At 38.8% G+C, this 21,036-nt stretch overlaps 3 protein-coding genes across 8 annotated transcripts in view; all 3 read left to right on the top strand.

Annotated features, from left to right (window-relative positions):
- klc1a (kinesin light chain 1a) overlaps window positions 1–9,324 on the top strand; it is a 33,672-nt gene extending 24,348 nt beyond the window's left edge. For 3 of the 5 annotated variants that reach the window (XM_055057062.1, XM_055057060.1, XM_055057061.1), the window contains exons 14-16: window positions 1,382–1,515; window positions 4,210–4,276; window positions 6,245–9,324. In XM_055057062.1, the coding sequence (XP_054913037.1) occupies window positions 1,382–1,515; window positions 4,210–4,276; window positions 6,245–6,310 (267 nt within the window). In that variant the 3' untranslated portion in view covers window positions 6,311–9,324. Of the gene's footprint in view, window positions 1–1,381; window positions 2,685–4,209; window positions 4,277–6,244 lie in introns of those variants that run through there. The other 2 variants (XM_055057063.1, XM_055057064.1) reach the window with 2 other exon arrangements.
- Window positions 9,325–10,288: 964 nt separating this feature from the next.
- zfyve21 (zinc finger, FYVE domain containing 21) lies at window positions 10,289–18,644 on the top strand. Of its 2 annotated transcripts, XM_055057261.1 has the most exons (8): window positions 10,289–10,473; window positions 12,318–12,368; window positions 13,472–13,640; window positions 14,438–14,513; window positions 14,640–14,731; window positions 14,936–14,989; window positions 15,304–15,434; window positions 15,886–18,644. In XM_055057261.1, exons 1-8 carry the CDS (start codon window positions 10,348–10,350, stop codon window positions 15,919–15,921), a joined length of 735 nt encoding a protein of 244 aa, XP_054913236.1. In that variant the 5' UTR covers window positions 10,289–10,347; the 3' UTR covers window positions 15,922–18,644. The 2 variants fall into 2 exon arrangements, with proteins under 2 accessions (XP_054913236.1, XP_054913239.1); XM_055057264.1 differs by lacking the exon at window positions 14,936–14,989.
- A 1,407-nt stretch (window positions 18,645–20,051) lies between these two features.
- Window positions 20,052–21,036, top strand: part of brf1a (BRF1 RNA polymerase III transcription initiation factor subunit a) — a 64,040-nt gene continuing 63,055 nt past the window's right edge. The window contains exon 1 of the mRNA XM_055057169.1: window positions 20,052–20,274. The gene's annotated coding sequence lies outside the window, so the exon portion shown is untranslated. The remainder of the gene's footprint in view (window positions 20,275–21,036) is intronic.

Here is a 21,036-nt window from a genome sequence, read left to right as displayed (position 1 = left end):
TAAAGCAGAAAAGCCTTTATGCGTTTCTGCTTCAGAAATAATGTAGCATAATTATCACAATATAACTAGTCATTCTTTTCCAATATTGACAGAAAGACTCCAGGAGTTACCAAGGTAACCACTAAATTTAGTGCTAGATTTCAACTGCTTGGAGCAAAGAATAATATGCAGTCCAGAGAAAAAAATGTAACACCCTACAGTAACGTATGTGTATTACAATAACACAGAACCTAGAAACTGATCACCCAAAGATGGTTTATTGGTAAGGGTGCACCGATAAATTGATCGACTGAAAAATTGGCCCCAATTTCCGTAACATTGGGTGACCGACTATCGATGAGGAATCAAACCCAGGACAGTAACCTCCACACGTCTGCTCCACCGACTGTGCCACGCAGCGCTCCCCTGTCTCTGTTACTCTATTAGATGGCTAAATGGATAGAAGGATATTGTTTTTTTATTCCTTTTTTTAGATTTACTTAAATTTAGTGTATGAATAATTTTGCACTGTCAATTTATTTGTGGGTAAGAGTAAGATGCTGTATGAACACTTGTTGCATTATGAGTGAGAAAAATAACTTTTCCTCTGAGTGACGTTTCACAGGCCTCTACTCTTGTAAAAGTGTAAAAGAGTGTTGCTGCCAATAGCTGCGTTTCCATTACAAATGTGTGCAGATCTTTGTTGCTAGTGTCGAAAAAACACAATTTTGTAATTGTTGTCTTTCCATTAAATAAACAATTAAAATGAAACTACACATGAATACGCTTATTCACATAAGTCATTAAAAATTATGGCAGCAATAGATGCATTGCTGCCATAATTCAGTCGTGGCGCTATAGCGCTCCTCATTTATCAGCCAATCAGAGGCGACGTTGGCGTCTCATTCAGGCTTTGGAGCAACTTGTGAGCGGCCATGTGGAAATTGTCCTCCTACCACTTCTTGTAATAAGAAGTATTACAGCATTACTTCTCATCATTACTGTCTGTAATTGGAAGTAATAGACTGTTGATCACATCACTAGTAAGGTGTGAAAAAAGTTTTTCCACTGCAGAAACATACATTTCAATACGGCTGAAAAACCACCTGATCCTAGTGCAGAAAACTTTTTATTCATAAACATGAGTTTTTCAAAACTGGCCTTTTTCTACAGAGCGAATTTAATTTCATAGTTTCAATTTGCATAACCTTATGGTCAATGGAAACACAACCAGAGCGACCTGGTAGTCACTGAACGTCATCCGATTCCAGTCACAAGCCAGTTTTTCTTGGTGCATCTCAACTGCAAACTAAATGTTGGTCAACTATGATAAGTCCTGAACATCTGTGCATATCTTAGAAAGTGGCGTGAGTAAGGGTAAGCCTGTGATGTGTCCCACCAGGACGGATCGGGGTCCCTGAAGAGAAGCGGCTCCTTCAGCAAACTACGGGCGTCGCTCCGTCGAAGCAGCGAGAAACTGGTCCGCAAACTCAAAGGGGGCAGTTCGTCACGAGACGGCGAGCACAAAAACCCCGGGTAACTATCAGCAGCTCTAGTGTCCTGCTTTAACTGCTGCAGGTGGCTCCTGTCACACACTGGAAGCCTGGAGGAGCAAGCTGGCTGGTGCGCTAACCAGAACCAAAACAAGCGAACTCTTCTACTTTGCCGGTGGTGAAGTGGTGAAACCCTGAAGCTGTGTTTGCACATAAGTGTTTTTAGGGACTCTTGTCCCATATGCAACTATTACCTTTCCCCCTACATTTCTCCATCTATAGATGAATCAAAACATGAAACAGAAGCAAACTCTGACTTCTGCAAACTGCCTTGGTTTTCAGTAAAAACTGTTTTGTTTTTTTTTGGGTGAAAGTGGGGCAACAAAGTACTTTTAGAAGTATTGTAAACTGGTATTGATATCTTTTATAGAAACATGCAGTATTGTAAAAAGAAAAAGGTATAAAGAAATTAGTGGTATTTACATCTTGGGTCATTTTGTAACATTAAAGAAAAACTTTAAACAGTTAATTCTCCAGATAAAATATAATTTTGGAGAAAAGTATAATTTAAAAAGGGTGCTGCCCTGATGGAAAAACACGTGTCGAGGAATTTACCACATTTCCAAAAGATTGTTTAAAAAAATAAATCCATCAAATCCTTATATTTTATTTAAGGAACATTTGCTTTTCTCTTTTATTTTTTTAATGTTTGAGTTCTTGCATTTTTTTAGCACTTGCACTGACTGATACACAGCCCTTAAAGTGCCGATGGTAAGAAATCTTTAACCTCTGTGTGTAAGATCTATTTTTTTTTTTTGATTGACTTGAACAACAGAGACTTGAAAACCTGCAAGTCGGACTTTAAGGGCTCCGTAAACCAAACCTGAACATCTTCACGGTGAAAAACCAAAGACTAACAGATGAATGGAGGGAAGGTTTTTCTCCAGTGGGTCGTGTTTAACTACTAATGTCTCCCAGTGATTTTTCCATCACACTTGTTGTGCCCATGGAAATAATTTCCAACTAATCGTTCCATCTATTCACTGCATTTTGTGGCTGAACTGTAACTGTTCTGGACTTTTATAAGTCCATCTTTATGTTATTAAATGTCTGCATGGCTGTCCTGTGTAGAATAAAAATGTATTTCTTTTTCATTGTTCTGTTTTTCTTTTTTAATTTTTTATTTATGAATAAATGTTTATTTCTTCTGAATGTCGACTTGCATGCCTCATCTTTGTTCTTGCTGGTCTCTCGTGTTCCTTGGTGCTGCTCTTCACTGTGCCTCGTGATGGTGATGGACAGGATGTTGGTGTTCCTCATCATCATCATCATCATCATGACGGGTCTCACTGATGTGTAACGTCACTGCAGAAACATCTCTGACTAAATAACTCCCCTTTTATTTCTTCTGAACAGATATCACAAATGTGTGCATCAATTGTTTTACTCATATTTAAACCAAAATCATAAAGTGAAGAACTTTGGTTAGCCTGAAAATATCACCTCCATCTGGTAGCATTTATTTATTGTCACTGGTCAGGGTTGCTCATTAAAATTCAAAAGCTTCTGGTCACCAGCCAATTTGTCTGTTTATCTATATTTGAGTCTAATGTTTAAAAGTGGAGTAATTAGATTTCTGGAAGAGAAGTCAAACGACTGTTATTACAGTGAAACTGAGTTTTGTCTGTTGGCAGTGAAAGTCGTTCAGACATAACATTGTGTTTCAGGCTGTTTAAAAAGGAATGTGCATCGGAAATTATAAAAAAAAAAAACCAACTAAACCTTTGGAGTATTAAATGCACTCGAAGACGGATGTTTGCTGCGGTGACATTCACACACACCTAAGTTTTATGCTTCATGTTTTGAGTTTGCATGTGTTGGACTTGTAGTGTGAATGTCTTGGTGCACAACATAGTGAAACAGCGTTTCTGAAATCTTTTTGTAAACTGTAAAAACACAAAATCTTACCAAGTATTTTGGTCTATTTTGTAGAGCAAATATTATAATTCACATGAAATAAGTCAAAACTAACTTAAATGTAAATTTTCAACAAAATACAGGACATTGTTTTAAGTCAATATTCCTTAATATTGATGACAAATACTTGTTGAATTGACAGATTATTTCACTTGTCACTGAACATTTTTCCCATAAGTGACATAATCTGCCAATGAAACTAGTACTGTTTTAAAATCAATATTAAGGAGTTATTTATTTAAAAGAAAATCTTAGTTTGGTCTTATTTCAAGTGTACTCGGCCAGAAATACTTGGTAAGATTTTGTGTTTCTCAGTTGCTTGTAACTAAGCAAAGATCAGTAGCTGGTTTCACATTTTGGTCTGCCAGACCCAACTCAGTCTGAATGCTCAGTCACAGCTGCTGCCCTGTCAGTAAAGGCAGAAGAATCTTTACTTTTTTCCAACAATTTTTCACAAACATGCAGCCCAAAATGTCTTACCTGATGTCTAACAACACACACACATTGCTGAATTTTCCATCAACCTAACAAACTAAATGTATAAAAAAATGTGAAGATTTGCGTCAAGAAGTGGTGCTAACGTTGTACATGTCTAATCTGAATACAGAAGATCCGAAACATTATCGTGGAACTAACCGTTTTGTGAAATGATCATTAACCCTCATGTAACTCCACTGAGTTTAAAAGCTCACGGCTGACTCTCCACCCCTCACCTCTTGACCCCTGACCCCTCACCCTGACTCTCTGCATGTGGGAGCAGCATGAAGCGGGCCAGCTCTCTGGGGGTTCTTAACTTGCCGGACAAGCCTGCCAGAGACCACTACCAAGTAAGGAAGCCCGACGGTCAAAACGTTGGTGTTTGCAGTGAGTCCTCCGGTTTGTTTTTCTGTTCTGCCAAAAGCTTCCATGACCTTTTTGTTTGTTACAAGTATTCATGCTCCATTTGTGTCACTGTATGTGCTGTTAAGCACATAGTGTGTAATTCAGCTGGAAGAAAGAATGCCTGGATTTTTGCCTCTTTAAAAAAAAAAAAGTATCCCAGGAGAGTGGAATGGATTTGCATTCGCCCCCCTTTAATAAGATACTACCAAAGAAAATCCAGTGTGACCAGTCTTGAAAGTAGTAAACAATGTTTAATTTAATGTTAATGTGATGTGTGAAGCAGGCTTATAATAGTTTCGGTTTTTTAATTACAGCTTAAGTTTTATTTTGTTGTAATTTTATTTTTTTTAATCTAATTCAGTTAGTTTAAATTAGTTTTTAAAGGGTATTTTTGCTAGTCTTTAGTCATTATCGTTGACTAAATATCACTTAAAGTTTTTATTAGTTAATTAGATTTTTTATTTATTCAAGTTAAGCAAAATGTTTTCTCATTTTTGTTAGTTGTAGTTAACTATGAAGGCATCAGAGGACATTAGGTAACAACAAGTGACATTAGCCGACAGGTGGGCAATTTTATATATTAACAGCCTGTATCAACGTTGAACGTCTCAGTAAGCTCTGTTCAGTCCATCATCTGAAAATGGGAAGAGCATGCTCACCTGTAAGACCCAAACATGGCGGTCCACCAAAACAGGCAGGTTACCTGCCAAATATTCTCAACTGGGATATTTCTGTCATTGTGCACTAACAAATTGGGTGTTTATTGGGAAATGGCAAGAAATCGACTATTGCTTTTATAAAGCTAAAAGGTTTTGCTTTAAATTGGCCACAAACCATGCAGTGTACATGGCAAACATGGAATTTAAATTCACTAATACTTGGACAGCAAGGGGAAATGAACACACCAGACCAAGTGTGAAAACAACCAAAGTACACGGCTTCAGGTCTCAGCAAAGTTGAACAAACTCTGTATAGAAAAATAAATAAAAATCATTTTATAAACTATTTTATTTAAATACCTAAACTTGAGGCGTCAGTTTCCTTGACAAGTTGTGAATCTAACAGCAAATAGAGTCGTTTAAATAATTATTCTCATTTATGCATCGAAGCAAAAGTCCCTGAACTCGTCTGACATCAGGAAACAAAAAGCTTGAAAGAAACACAACAATATTTACCAGATATGCAAAGTTAGTTTTTTTTCTTGTGGTGCATTTAATGAATGAAGGACGAAACAAAAAGGAGTTTGAAGAATCTGACTCCTTTTTCTTCTCCACCCAGATGTGATCAAAGTTAAACTGCAGAGTTAGACTGGAGCTTCTGTCCCTCTTTACCTGGAGCCATTTGAATAAACTTGAGCTAAATATGAAATCATTTTCCTCCATTGTGACAACAGTGAATAAAGATATTGATCCAACCTATAAAATTAAGATCAAAACTATTTTAAAGGTTTTATTGTTTGTTCATAGAGCTTTATCCATGTATTTCTGCATTCGCTCTGGCAATAAAATATCACGTATCAAACGGTTGGTCCAAATTTCTGGTAAATTTGTAAATTACACTTTGGTGGTAGAACAAATTTTTCCATGACAAAACAACAACTCAATTTTGATTTTAAACTTTTGTGTAAGTTGTAGATTTCTGTCCATGGTTGGAGCAACTTGACCCTGAATGTTGCAAGAAAAGACAGAAAATTAAGATTTTAAGAAAACTATTGTAAGGTGATCAGTTGTTTAAAGGAGTGAAAAAAAAAAACAGACCTTGTTTTCAATTTTAAAAAATGGAAAAGAATTGAATCCCCTTTTCTCCTGTATGTCTCTCTCTCTCTTGGTGTGTATATAAATATAAAATGTGTTGTTATTTCACTAATATCACTGATCTGGCGCTGAGTTCTGACCCGTCTCTGTTTCCGTCAGGAACGAAATCATCGTTTGAGAAAACATCACGACCTGAGCGCCAGCCAAACCGACCTGGTGCATTGAAGGAAGTGAGCTACCACCTCTGACCGCCGGACTGCCTTCACTGTAAATTTCTGTTTGTAGGAAAGCTTCACGTGTTCGTCGTTCTTCAGCATCGCAATGCAAAGTGCTCACTGGACGGCCTCTGAACTCTGACCCCACTGCTGCAGGTTTGAGCTCCCGGCAGGAAGCCTGTGCTCCAGTCACTGCGTGTCAGGAGTGTGAATGTACAGTGATCTGCTGCGTGTGTGTGTCTGTGAGAAAACTCGTGTTTCCTGGTTTTAGTGATATGGAAAATATGAATTATGCTGGAGTTCGTTTGATGGTAGACGGAGGCGCAGGTTTTACTTCACCAAGCCGCGGCTCAAAATGAGCTCCCCCGTTTCACCCAGAGAATCTGAATGACGACTTACCGCTGGGCTGAAAGCTCTGTTTTATGAAATTATGACGTTACAGAAACAGCAAAGCAACTCTGTGGTTTAGCAGCCATTTTCTACAAAATACTGTCAGAAATGAGTCACCTGCCATCAAAACCAACAACTTTTCTCATGGGAAAACTATGTTTGGATTATGATTATTATTTTGCACTGTTCTGTTCTAAAAATATCCCTAAATTGAATAATTAATGAACCTTAAAGGGGCAGTATTATATATTTTCCAGGCACACAGTGGTATATATAACAAATATGACTAAAGAAATTTGACTGTATTTAACGTCTTGAAATTGGGCCTCTGTCTCTTTAAATACTCCTGCTTGTTCTGAAACTCTGCCTTCAGGGAAGCATCACAACATTGCTCCTTTAGCAACATCTTTACCAGTGTTGCACTGAGGAGTAAGTCCTATAACAAGTTCAGCAGAGGCTCAGCTCCACCAGCTGTTTGCTAATTTACTCTGGCTAGTCTGAAGGAGCTGAGTGGAGGGCTGAAAGCTTTACAACTGCAGCTCTGAAGAGGAGCTCTGTCCTCGAAGGCAGAGCTAGGTCCACCAAGCTGTTTTTGCATAGCTGCATGGATGCCATGGAGATTAAAGAATTTCTTAAGCTTGCATAAAAGTACCAAAGCAATGATGAGGGAATAACATTATAAAAGCATAAAAAAGTATTTTTTACAGAATACTGCCCCTTTATATCCTGAATATATTCAGAATTTGTTTTTTAAAGTCAGGTTTTGTTGAAATGCTATAAGCAGTTAGCATTTGTTTTCTTTTACGGGTCAGTCTTGGCATTGCTGGCATACCATATAGAGAAGCTGTTTTGCCTGCATGTTTCCAGGACATATTTGCTCTACAAAACGGAGATGTAAATTCTGATGGCGTTTATTAAATCAAGACTCCATCTTGTAACAGAGGAGGCCGAAGGAACAGCAGCCTGGTTCTTTGACCTGAAAGCGATGTGTTTGTGTCGGTGCGTGGGTGTTTAACGTGGGTGGTGTTCAGAGCTAAGTGGTTGGTGTTGGAGTAGGTTTGACCCCTGGGGGTGCACAGATGTTCGTTAGACCCCAGGTCATCCCCACACCTCCATTCCTCCAAAATAACAGTCTTAATCTAATGTCTGTTTTGGTGTTTGGTGGAGATGTTAACTTCAGTCTGTGGGATCTAAGCTGGGTTTATGCTAAATCAAAACAGCAACAGAGTTATGCTTAAGCCCGAAATTATTCACACCCCCTTTCGATTTAGTTTCGAAGCAGTCTTTACATTTTCCCCTCAAATATTGATGTTTTGGAGTCCCAGCTTAAAACATTCAGTTTGCAGTGTAACACTTGCTAACTTTTACAGATTGCTGCAACATCAATCAAGGTTTTTCCATTCAGTGTTGCAATGGATTGCCTAATTTTTTTACAAATAATTTTAAATAAAATATGTGAAAATATGTATATACATCTATATATTTCAGAATCAATACCCATTCTAAATAGTTTTACCTATTTGGAGATTGTAATCTCATTTCACATCAGGAAAAAAACAAAAAAACAGTTTTAACTCAGACTGTGCCAGTTGTATTGATGAGTTTGGGCTGAATCATAACTACTGCAGGTAAGATATGAACTACTTACAAGCTTTTAGTAGGACCCTGTTTTAAAAAAAGCAAATATTTGTTCAGTCAGGTTTTAATGTTACTCTGGTGTCCATAGAAACACGATCGCTCCAGAATAGCTGAAGATTTTTATGAACTTAAAATTTTTAAATCTTAACAAACCAGTTGAGTGACGCAAGACCTGGACATGAAACCCGACAAATGTCCAAAGCTTGTCTGATAAAATCTCTGCATTAGAAGATGTCTGCCTTCCCTGTGCAAACAGGGAGAAAAGCGACGAAGAAGAGCGTGATGTTCTTGTTTCGAGTGTCTAAGTTTTAACGCTTGGTCCTCATTTAGCTCTCAGGTCTGATTTGAGTTTATGAAGGGACAGAAAATCCACTTGTATTTGAAGGACATAAGTTGACACTTGACTGGCCTCATCTCAGCTGCTTCCTCTTTAAAACGTTCTGTTCTGTGTTGATTGAAGTTTTAGCTTCTGATATCTGAAGTCCTGTGTTTACATTTTTCTCAATGCTGTTTTATGTGTATTTATCCATGCTGTGTTCTGGAAAATCCTTATGTTTATGCACAAAATAAAAAAAATAAAAAACACTTCATATTTATTCACGCTGTCACCTGGAACTGAATCAACTGGAACGTGACAGTAGAGGCTGATTTGACACAATTTGAAATTATTCACCAGTTTTTACAACATTACCAGTAGAAAGATCTCCAGTTGTTCTCAATGTTTGATCCGGACAAGACTTTACTTGAGTGAAGTGCAATTTATGAATAAGTTTTAAAGATGATTCAGATTGTAAATGCAAGATTTCAGCGTGTGTTCTGATGCTTTTATTCCAAGAGGTTTATAGGAAGAAACTGTTCCAGTGATGTGTGTTATGCTTCTCTGCTCTGCTTTAATTGATTCAAGCTACCTATACAATTCTAATTTAATGTGTAAAGATCATTTTTGAACCAAAGCTGTAAGATTTAACCTTTGATTAAACGTTCCAGCCTCCCTGAGCTTTTCTCTTGGCTTTTGTTTTCCATGAATGAACTCCCACAGCGTACACCAGGTCGATAAACGCACTGTCCCTTCAAACAACGTTCAAGGTGAGGGTTATGAACCCAACTTTTAAGAAGGAAATGAAGACCTTGAGATTAAATTAGTTCACTAATTTACTATAAAAACAAAACTACATAAATTGAAGAAAATCACAACTTTAAGTAAATCAAACAATAACAACGCAAAGCCTTAGACACATATCTGAATGAAGATGATTCATTTTCTTTGTTCCTTGAAGTGCAAGATTGGGAGGAACGTACAACAAACAGCTGGACCAGTGTGTTTGGATTTATTGCTGACATTCTCCAAACCACACAGGATCAACTTTGTATGTGCAGATTCAAACAAACAAGTAGCAACGAAATCTTACATCACTTTTAATAACAAAAAAAAATGTGGCATGACATTCTGGCTTGACATTTTTCATGTTTCTTCTTAGAATAGACAGAGCCTTAAGACATACTTCCACACATTCCCATTATGGTTTTAGATAAATATTCCAAAATAAATGTTGAACTCTGTTTGAGACTGTCTCTGCTGGAGGAGCAGTCAGCCTTGAACCTGCTGAGTCAAGCAGAAGATGGGAACTTGAACCAGTCAGACATTGCTAATTATTAACAAGTATTGATAAAGTGAAAATCAAAGTCAATATGACTTTTGACTCTCACTAACATAACTTTATTTGCTAAATAAATATTTATTAATTGCTTTGTAATTTATCTTCATTTATATTTTGAATAAACTAAATCGTTCGCTTAGCAAACACTCCAATGTTTTGTGTTGTTTTTTTCTTGTTTCTCTCGAGATTACAGTGTGTTTTGACTGATCGTGGACACAAACAGCCTTCTCGTCCACACGTCTCACGTGACTTCAGTTTTGTGCTGTGATTGGTTGAAATGCTCCTGGAGGGTGTGGCTTGGTTAGAGTTTGTGATAGAAGAAGACGACTCGACAGAAGAGAGGGGAAACGCTTTAAAGGAAATGTCCTCGGTTCCAGACGGGAAGAAGCTGGTCCGCAGCCCCAGCGGCCTCCGAATGGTTCCGGAGAACGGCGCCTTCAACAGCCCGTTCTCCCTGGACGAGCCGCAGTGGGTCCCGGACAAAGAGGTGAGGCGTTTGACGGCCAAATGCTATCTGAAGTGGTTACACACCAGCGCGAAGCTTTTACAGTAAACATGTCGCTTCCGGTTAGTATTTTCAGACTAAATGTAAAAAAAACCCCAAACGTTTGTTAAAACAAAATAAATTTTGACTTTTGACGCTTTAGAGTAGAAAATATATATCCTTTATTGCACCTTAATGGAAACGTACAGATTCACTAAAAAGTATTGGGGAAAAAAAAAGAATTAAAAAAAGCACAGTAAGGGGAAATTTCTTAAATAGAATATAAATATTTAATAGCAGAACGTTTTACAAGAAAACATTTTAAGAAAACAAACATTGCAGCTCACAACACAAAAGTACTAAAAAAATAACTTCATTGGTGAAAGTTGACAGTGCCTATGGAGCAACCAGTGCTGCTCCTCCCCGAGCATGATGCTAATGGGGTTTAGCACAACACTAGCATAAGAAGACTTATGCTTTGTCTTTTGTTCACAGGAACAACAACTTTAGCTGCTCGAAATATTTCTAATTCGTGAAAATGCAGATTGTTGTCTCTATCTCTGTTTTTGTATATTAAGGTGCACCCGGGACAAGTTACCTTCCCATTTCAGGGGCAACACAGAGATGCATAACACAATTAATCTGAACAGGAAACCTGAGTACCCTGAAAGAACTCAGAGAAAACCTCATGCAGGAGAAGAACCTGGACCTTCTTGTTAGCTACTCCAGTGTCACCACTCTAATATATGATGAGCAGGTATTTATTTTTTTAAATGGTGGCACTTTAGATCAAATTGAAAATAGAGACACAAACACACGTGTTTTGTAGTGTAGTAATATTACAAAAAAAAGCATCGGTATATTTTTAGGTGTTAACACATTTTTTTTGCACTTTATTTTTCTTATAAGTCATGACACATTTTGATCTCCTTAACTGTTAAGCGCAAGGTTAGCTTTTCATAATTGGGTAAGCTCTAAAACGCCATGCTTTTTTTAGTTTTAATTTTTGCTCCTTAAGTATTTTTTTATTATTATTATTAGAACGTAAGCAGACAGGAAGTGGTCACTGAGAGCTGGGGACAGACGGTGCGGCCAAGGAACCGAGGACGGGCCTCGAAGCCAGCTTTTATTTTGTGGCGACGCCTTCCGTATCCGGTTTTCTTCTCGGGGCTGCCGCGGGCTTGACGTGTTTGTGGACATCGCAGTTGGCTCCTGGACTGGGCGTTGCAGGCTGACATGGCCAGTCTGGTAACAGAAGAAGTTTGCGAGCCAAGCCTCTCCCGTCCAACTAAAACCAGAGCGGAGCTGGTTAGCATCAGTGCAGGAGCCGGCTACAGTCACATTGTGTGTGTGTGTGTGTGTGTGTGTGTGTGTGTGTGTGTGTGTGTGTGTGTGTGTGTGTGTGTGTGTGTGTGCGCGCGCGCGCGTGCGCGCGCCCTCACTGTCACGCCCGCACACAGATGATAGTATGTAGCTAAATTGTTGTGAAAGGAACACTGCTTAAAAGAAAAAGCGTCACCTTTTAGTGAGCTTCAGAATCGCAGACAGAGCCCAACACTGTTTGTTGAAGAGCAAGTTACACAAAAACAAATGTAATCATTTATTCTCGACTGTCATCTCCGTACAGGTGTATCTGTTTGTTTTTCTCTGAACTTTTTTTTAGGTTGCAATGCCTCCAGAGGGAGACGGAAAGAAAACAATGTAGGCAAAGTGGCAGTCCAGCAGAGAGGACGTGATGTGTGACGTGTGGCTGAGGCAGAGCAGGAGCCAGGCTGCTGTTGAACTGGAATCTGCTCAGCTCAGCATGTTGTGTAACGTCCTGTTTTTCCTCTTTCCCTGTCACCCAGTGTCCGAGATGCATGCAATGCGACACCAAGTTTGACTTCATCAGACGAAAGGTTTGTTTGGTCTTTGTTTCTGCACCACCAAGGTGCTAAATCACAGCTTTATCTGACTGAAAAGAGGAAACCAGGCTGTCTGATCAGGCCTTTTCGTTAAACCCTCAGTCACATAGGCCGAAATGGTCAGGTCAATACAAAAAAAAAGCTAAAATTATTTTAAAAAATGTATTCATTTTGTTTTTCACTGATCAACTAAGCATACAATAATTCAAATTATACTTGTAAAAATGTCTTTTCTTTTTTTGTTTATATTTTTGTGGGAAAGGGAAATTTAAATCCACTGCAGAGTTTTTCACGTTGTTAAAAGAAAGATTTCCAGTTTGCACTTTCTACTGGACTCAGATGAAACCAGTTAAATGAGACATTCAGCTTCTGCTCAGCAGTAAGGACAGGATTTGAGTCGCCGTCTCTTTAGAAATGGTTTCTCACCGAGATCACATTTATCAACCGAATTCTCTGAGGAGTTTCTCAACAGGAGTCGGATGATAAATGTGATCCTACTTATGGAATTACAGAGAAAGCAAAAAGCATGGCTAAGACAAAAGCTTTGTATTTTTTTGTTTTTTCTACTTTTGTTTGGAAATGTACTTAAAACAAATAAAAATGTACTTAAAATAAATAAAAACAATGATCAGTATTTTCCATTGTATACATTTTAATTTGTCACTAATAATTTTGCTCCATTTTAAGAGCTTGAGGAAAAAGATTCTCAATCTGCATAAACCACCTGTTGTGGTGGGCCACGCAGAATCAGAGGGCCATAAATGGCCCCCGAGCCACACTTTGGACACCCCTGACTTAGACTTTAGAATTTCTTTTTCTTTTTTTTTTATCATTTGCTACATCCTCTTCTTTTCATTTTTGATTCTTTGCTCAGTAGTTATTGTAGTGAACACTAAGATTCAACTGAACTGCTGATTTGTTTTATTTTTGTTTTAAGAAAACTTCTTAAAACAGGATCTTGTTCCTAAGGAAGCAACAAAAACTTTGCTAGTAATGAATTTTGATCATTTCTAGTTGAAATGCTCAAATTTCAGCGCTTCACGTTTTAGACCTACTAAACATCAGCTTCGCTCTGTTCTAACGTCTGTGTCCTGCAGCACCACTGCCGGCGCTGCGGCCGCTGTTTCTGCGATAAATGCTGCAGCAAGAAGGTGGCGCTGCCCCGGATGTGCTTCGTTGACCCGGTGAGGCAGTGTGCAGAGTGCAGCCTGGTCTCACAGAAGGAGCTGGAGTTCTACGACAAGCAGCTCAAAGTGCTGCTGGGAGGTAAACTGGTTCTCTGCTCCACTGACTCTCATACCATCACCGGTAGTTATGCATACAGTGCACTCTGCACTTTAAATGCTCTTACTGTTGCCAGGAATGTAATATTAATATTTAATATTTTAATGAGGCAGTGGAAGGAGAAAAAAATCTAAGTGGAATTAAGACTGTCATGATAATACATTTTGCTGGACAATGAGTTTTCCCAGAAGTTATTGCAATAAACGATAATATTGTTGTTTTGAGACCATTTTCAAGTCATTTAATGCTGATGGCATAATGATGAAAGGACACATTCTCAAAGATCAATAAACCTTAAGTTCTGGTGAATATTTAACACTGGAACTGGAATACATCTTAAATATCCAAGATGAATAAACAAAACACAAACAACAAATAAAATGAATTATGAAATCTCGGTGAACAAAACCATCCTTCAAAAAAGGAACTAATTGAAAGTGTTGAAAAACACTTTGAGCCGTCTTACTGCTGAGATGTTCTTCACACATAACTTTGACCTAATTCCAGTGAGTAGTTTTGTTGGCTCCAGTATTTGAAAGTAGTTCAACAGGAAAGAGGGTGTCGACCACCAGCATGAGGACTAAATGAGTCCTGGTGCTGGTGTGGGTTATGCTTTGCCCCTGCGCCACCACAGCACCAGAATAGTTTGGTTTTTACTTAAAATTGAATCATTGAGTCTTTTTCTTTTTGTCCCAAAAACAGTATCACCAAGCTAATCTTTGAAAAAAGAAAGTGTGAAAGATGTTGCCCTCTTCAGACTTTTTGTTTTGTTTTTCCAGGAGGGACGTTTGTCGTCACTTTGGGAACATCAGATAAATCTGAAACCATGACCTGCCGCCTCTCCAACAACCACAGGTCAGTGCTGAACGCTCTGACCTGCCAAAGCCTTCACTAATGTTAGTCAAACGTTGTTACCCTTTAAATGAGAAGGGAGACCGAGTCCTCTTGTTTGTTTGTTTGTTATTTCAACCTTCTCATCAGATACCTGTTCCTGGATGGTGAAAGTCACTTTGAGGTGGAGCTGACCCGCATCTCCAGCATGCAGATACTGACCGACGGGACGAGTCCAGGAGGTAAAACGCTACAAACATCACAGTTTCAGCTCAGTGGAGTTTTCCTGATTTCTGCAGCTGTGGGAATAAATAGTTTTTGCGTCCTTTTCGTTTTTCTAGCTCTTCTTAAATGAGTTGTTTTGAATGTCATTAGACGATAACAGCAGAATGTCTTTGTTCTCTAACACTGCTGCGCTGACGGCTCTGCTCTTCCTCTGGACTCAGAGGAAGACGTTCACACTTACACCAGCCTGCTGGACGGCCTCTGTGTCTCTGAAGGTTGGCTGCTGCTCGCCCCTCAGCGTCTCCATCCACCCTCTGTCCCGGCCTGATGTCACCCCATCCCATTCCCCCATCCTGGAGTTTGCATGAAAGCAACACCTGAATTACTTTACTTTACACCCTTTGGAGTCCGAGGGGAAAAAACTGTTCTCCCATTTTCCTTTTTGCTCAATTTTAGTTACTTCCCATATCTCATCTCATCCAGTTACTCTATTTAATGTCAAGTTTTCTCTGATGTTTGAGTCCAGACAGACAGATACTTTTCCAAACAGTATTGAGTTGGTGGTGTGTGTGTGTGTGTGTGTGTGTAGGAGGGACATCGCGGGCCAGTGGGATGCTCCTCCATTACAAACCAATGGGCTCCCAGGATGCCCAGCAGCTACAGATGGAGGCTGCAGAAGACAAGAAGGTGGGATCGCTGTGGCTCGCTGCAATGCACAAGGTACAGGAAACCACCCTGAATATGAATTATTATTTATCTGCTACCTCTGCACCAGTACCATCACTGAAATACACCAACAGCTCCACCAGCTGGTCAAACATGAAAAAACAGCTTTAATTTGTCCAGTCAGTGCTGTTAGGAGTAGAACAGCTAATGGAAAATAAATACTAGAGAAACTGACTAAAACAATAGGTTGACTACCTTGGATAAACATGTAAAAATAAACTGGTTTAGAAAGTGCAATTAGGAATTGTAAATAAAATGTAGAATAAATAATAGTGTTTTAGATCAACAAATGTATGTATTGGACAAAGAGACATAAAGAGGACATAACATGTAGTGTTTAAATAAAGGTGCTTATTTAGAATGGAGGACAAAATCCAAACCTATCTGACTGTGTGAAAAAGTAATAGTCTCCATTATTAAAGGGAAGGTGTTGTGTTGACGACAGGCGGCCAAGCTGCTGCATGAAGCTCGAGACCAGTGACGGCCAGAGGGGAACGGAGACAGAACCCACCCAAGTGTTTTCCAGCCGAGTCAGATTCAGATCGGGTTTGCTCTCATCGCCGCAGATTCGCTTTATCCATCTGATCTCTTATCGGTTCTATATGCCAGCTCTTCATTGTTTTTTTTTTTGTTGTTTTTTTTGTTTTTTTTGGGGGGGGGGCAAGAAATCTTTCTAAAAGGAGATTAAACATTTTTACAGGATGTTGAGGCTTGCTAATGTTGGAGGCTTTAACATTAATCCAGAAATGTTTCTCTGTATTCTTATGAAGGTTGCACAACACACTTTTTACACTCGGTTTATTGCACAGGGATTTTACTCGCTGCTGTTTGTGCAGGGATGACAGAACCAAGTTGTATCTTCAGCAGATCTTCCAGTTCCAAACCGTTCCTAAGCACATTAAAGGAAACATGCAGATTAACTTTTGGCACAAGGTTGAGATACAGATATTTTCATCTTTCCTTGGCATTAAGAAGCTGTAGTTGTCATCTGAATTCCTTTGAAAACCAAGTAAGAACTGGACCTTCAGTACTACTTTACATTAGCTCTTTTAAACTATTTTTAAAATTTTTTGAAAACAGCAATTGTGTTTCTTCTAGAGCTTTTTTTCTATGCTGCCACTTTCTTATGTTGTGCAGCAAAATGCATGGATCTGAATTTTCTTGGCGCCTGTTTCCAGTCTCAGAGTTTTGTAACGCTCTAACCTGCCCAAACAATTGTTTTCCTAAAGAACAACGGCAGAATTTTCTTTGTATCCTTCCTGTCGAGAAAACCTACTAGGCCTCTTCCATCTCTGTGCTTCCTGTGGAACACCTCACTGATGGTGAAAATGATTAACTGTCACTCTTCACTCAGTAATGACTTCCACACCGAAAGCCATAGTTACTGCGACCCATCTGTCTGACTGTAGTACGTCTGACCTTAAAGTCCCCAACACTGGGTACTAGCTGTCCGTCTCTAATTTAAAGGTGCATGAACATGTTAACTTGCTAACGTTCAAATCAGATGGATTTCTTGAAGTGGTTTTGCTAATTACAGTCGAAAACCACTTCTGAGGCGTAAGTGAGAAATATTAAGTGCCAGGGAGGACAGAGTACTGACAAACTTTCTCAGTCAAGTGCAAAATATGTGCATAATTTAAAAATCAAATAAGGAAATGAGAAGAAGAAGGTCATCAGCTTTACAGGCAACAGCCAAGAAAGGAGGCACAGAAACGAACCGAAAGATTGTCTAAATGTTCAGGGTTTTCTGGATGAGGCCAAACCCAGAAAACAAACCCATCTGTCCAGTTTCTGATAGGATGATGTCACCCGCTCCTTTTTTTGGTTTATTGTCTTTGTTTTATTTCCCCAAACTTTTGACTAACTTGCACTCCTGTCTGCTTCTGTGTCTAATGAGCTTCAGACTATTCACTGACCAAAGTGAGGAAGAAACACAGAAACTTTAATTGTAGTTTCATGTATACAAGTTTTCTATGAGCTATTTTGTTAACTATTCCTGCTTTGAATAACATCCTGTCTGTTCTTCCATCTTTTTTTTTTTAAACTAAACTATATTGAAGTATTCTAGTCACTTTATGGGTTTTATTTTGATTTGTCACCTCGGTGTGATGTGGAGCATTTTAGCAGAGGCAACACACTACAGTAACTCTGAGAAATGGTTACCTGGCAACAGACCTATCATGTGATAATATAAAAATAAAACCAAGTAATTTGAAAACTGTTTTAAAAAAACCTCTTTTTCATTGTATGTACATTTAAAACCTATTAGCTTACTGTTTAATTTTTAGTCTAAGTCATGAAGAGCCGTAGCTGGAGCTCTAAAGGGCCCCTTGTGGCTCCAGAGCCACAGGTTGCAGACGGGTGCAGCGATTTCCATCATGCTGCTACACTTCTATAATCTCTGCTGTAGTGAGGTGGACGTGACATCATGTTAACATGAATGATTTGAAAGCATGTGGTGATTTATGAAGAGGATTTATGGAAATATGGTTTTAAAGGAACTTCTGGTTTAAAAGTCCATTTCTTGAGAACTTTTCAAAAGTTCTCAAGAAACTTCTTTAGAGTCGATGTGGGGAGAACGAATTGCCTCTGTGGTTCTGTGGAGCTAAATATCTTGATTCTGGTCAGTAACTGACTTCTCTATGGAGCTCCAATCATTTAACAAGGAGATTCTTTAGTAAAACTGCTCAGTAACAATTCAGATGCCAATGTTTGTTACTGTAGTGTCGCTGATCCCCCCCAAAAATGCTCATGTGTATCGGCGTGTATCTTATTTCTCCACATGAACATCAAAATGATTCTTATAGCACAAAATATATCAGCAAAATGTCTGCTGGCATGCCACCTTCACCTCACGAATTAAAACACATTTCTTCATCAACGCACAGATGGTTTTTTTGTTTTGTTTTTGATCACATGATTTAGAGTGTTTAGAAGATGGAGAAAGGCAAACCCTAACCCCAGAAAAGAGACATGAACAAGAAACAAAACTGTACTTTAAATGAAGTGGCAGACTGTGCAACGCCTTCATTATAATTCTTTCTATATATATTTTTTAATCAAATGTAAACTGCCATTGTGTACATGTGCAATTTGTTCTGCTCTGAGTACACTACCCTGTTTGTTTTTTTCTTATGTTGCTGATGGTGCCATGTGTTGTTGGACCTTTATGTTCAAAATAAAATCAGATGTTTATATATAACATCTTCTTTGTTTCTGTCGTTGTTTTGTTTATTGTGTCACAAATGGCATTTTTGGTCTTTCAAAAACATTAATGCAGGTGGTTGTTTTGCTATCACCTCTTCTGGCTTTATGTGTTATCAAAATAAAATGGCTGACGATGCTTCATGCATCAATTAGTAAGAGACCCATAAACCCAGGAGTAAGAAATGTCTCGTCTACTTCATGAAATTAGTTATCAGTGCTCTAAATGCAACATACAGGTACAAATATAAGCATATGCCTGAGTTTAGTCATCTAAAACAAACAAATATACTGTACAATAATCTGGTTACCATAGCAACTGCAGCATTATGTACAGGGGTTGCCTTTTTCCAAAAGGAGCTTGGGTTTTGTATTTATTTATTGTTTTTATTTAACCCATGATATTCTAGTGTCTGCTAAACATGAGGAAGGGATTTAATTATTTTAAGTAAGGCAACATGTACCCAGACATTTACAACAAAATAACTGTGAGGAAGAAAGTAGGTTTTGCAATGAACTGTTGAGAGACTGGAATTTATTTAGTCAGAAAGTCTTTGGAGCCATCTAATGGGGATAACAGAAGTCCAAACATTCTGAGAGTTTGGGAGGCTGATGTGTGACAGCTTTAAAAGAGATCCAAAAATAAAAGGAGGATGGATACATTTTCTTCTGAGGGATGTTGACATTTGTGAAAAATGATTTTGAAAAAAATCCCAAAACTTCTAAGTTTCCAACCTGATTGAAAAAAAAAAAGAAAGATTTTATTTCTGGAATTTAAGTGCAAATATTTCATGTGGAAAAGTGGACAGAGTGCTAAAACATTTATTCCTTTATCTATATTCAAAACATCTATTGGGTCTTCATGATTTTTAGCTAAAGTTATTCATAAAGTTATTCGTAAATAGTCCAGAGAGCTACTTGTAGTTCTCGAACCTCAGGTTAGTTTCTTATTTGTATCTATATAGGAGCTTTTTACACAAAATGTTCACATTGACACTCAAAAAAATGAAACATTTTCTTTTCAGATGAGGGAAATTAATTTATTGCAATGAAGTGACTGCAATTTTATTTGACTTTGGTATAAACGTAACTTCATTTTGGGACGTAAAAACAGCAAAGAAATAACTTTTTATTTTTAAAATACAGTAATTCATTTAATTAGGCGGAAGTTGGAAAGTTCCAAAACAAAATAGGTGGAACTATGATTATCCGAAAGTGCTTGTATTCGTTTACGGTCTTAAAAACGGTTGTTTTTATATTGCACTACATAGTACTGAGTAAATCAGTAATACAAGAGATTAAGCAGCAGCGGTTGAACTCAGTTTTTGGCCCCTCCTCTCCGCTCACTCCCCTCTGAAGTTGGTCTCGTCCGGGTCTCCCCAACTCAGCGGGCGCACGTGCTCGGTGTTGTGCTGGGAATTGCGCCGGTGTTTCAGCAGATATGAGGCTCACGTAATATGTCATCACGCGGCTCGCTTCGCTCACGCTCCCAGCGCCTTTGACAGAAGTGTGGAAGTGAATACGACGCCTCTGCGTTACGGCGTTCTCGTGGGAAACACTTACTTTCACCGAGGGTGGCGTCGTCACGGCGTGACCTGACGCTGCTCCCGTCGGAGTTCACGGACTGAAGGTATGGAGCCGCTGCGGCCACACAGCGTTGACATGGTGTCGGCAGACACACGTCTTGTAGAGTTCAACACTTTGCTGGTGTCTTTCAGACGTCTGTTAGCCTCTCCCACCCAGCTTCAGGTGGCTCCCAAATAGTCCATGATGGCCACTGAAAAAAGAAAGACAACCAGCACATCTAAAGCACATTATTATTCTTTAAATTCTCCTAAAAGTTTGTTTCTTGGCTTATAAAAGTGAGGGTTGGAGGTTCGCGAGACGTGTGCCACGTCGCTGACCGAGGGATGGGAGCAGAGCACTGGGGGATGTTCTGCACAATCACTGCAGAGGCGTTCATTTCTCAGTACAGTCCAGCGGTACATTAGAATGTGCTGGGAAACCATACTGTGACCGGAATGAGGCACTGTAAACACCGCAGCATCAATTTAGACACTCCAGTAGGGGCGCATCCATTTCTCGGAGGCCCCGGGCTCTAAAGACGCTGTTGGGCACCATGATGCAGCACAGCTACCAGCTGCACAAAGCCAAGTACATAGGTGTTGCAAGACAGAATTTTAGTATTAAAGTTTCATTACACAAGAGCATAGTTTCTTGTTTGTACTAAAAGACCAACCTGTGAAAGAAAGTTGACGTTTTAAATAGTTTATTTCGATCATTTAGGGTTGCAAATGTTGTTGATTTGCAACAACCTTTAAGACATTTTCAAAAAGAAGTTAAGTGGGGGAAAATTTGAAACTTATAAACTGTAAACTTTCTATTTGTATTA

Source organism: Poeciliopsis prolifica, unplaced genomic scaffold, assembly GCF_027474105.1.
Source record: "Poeciliopsis prolifica strain line A6 unplaced genomic scaffold, Auburn_PproV2 SCAFFOLD047, whole genome shotgun sequence".
NCBI lineage: Eukaryota > Metazoa > Chordata > Actinopteri > Cyprinodontiformes > Poeciliidae > Poeciliopsis > Poeciliopsis prolifica.
The sequence above is the reverse complement of the archived record's forward strand: the minus strand, read 5'-3'. Positions and strand labels throughout refer to the sequence as shown.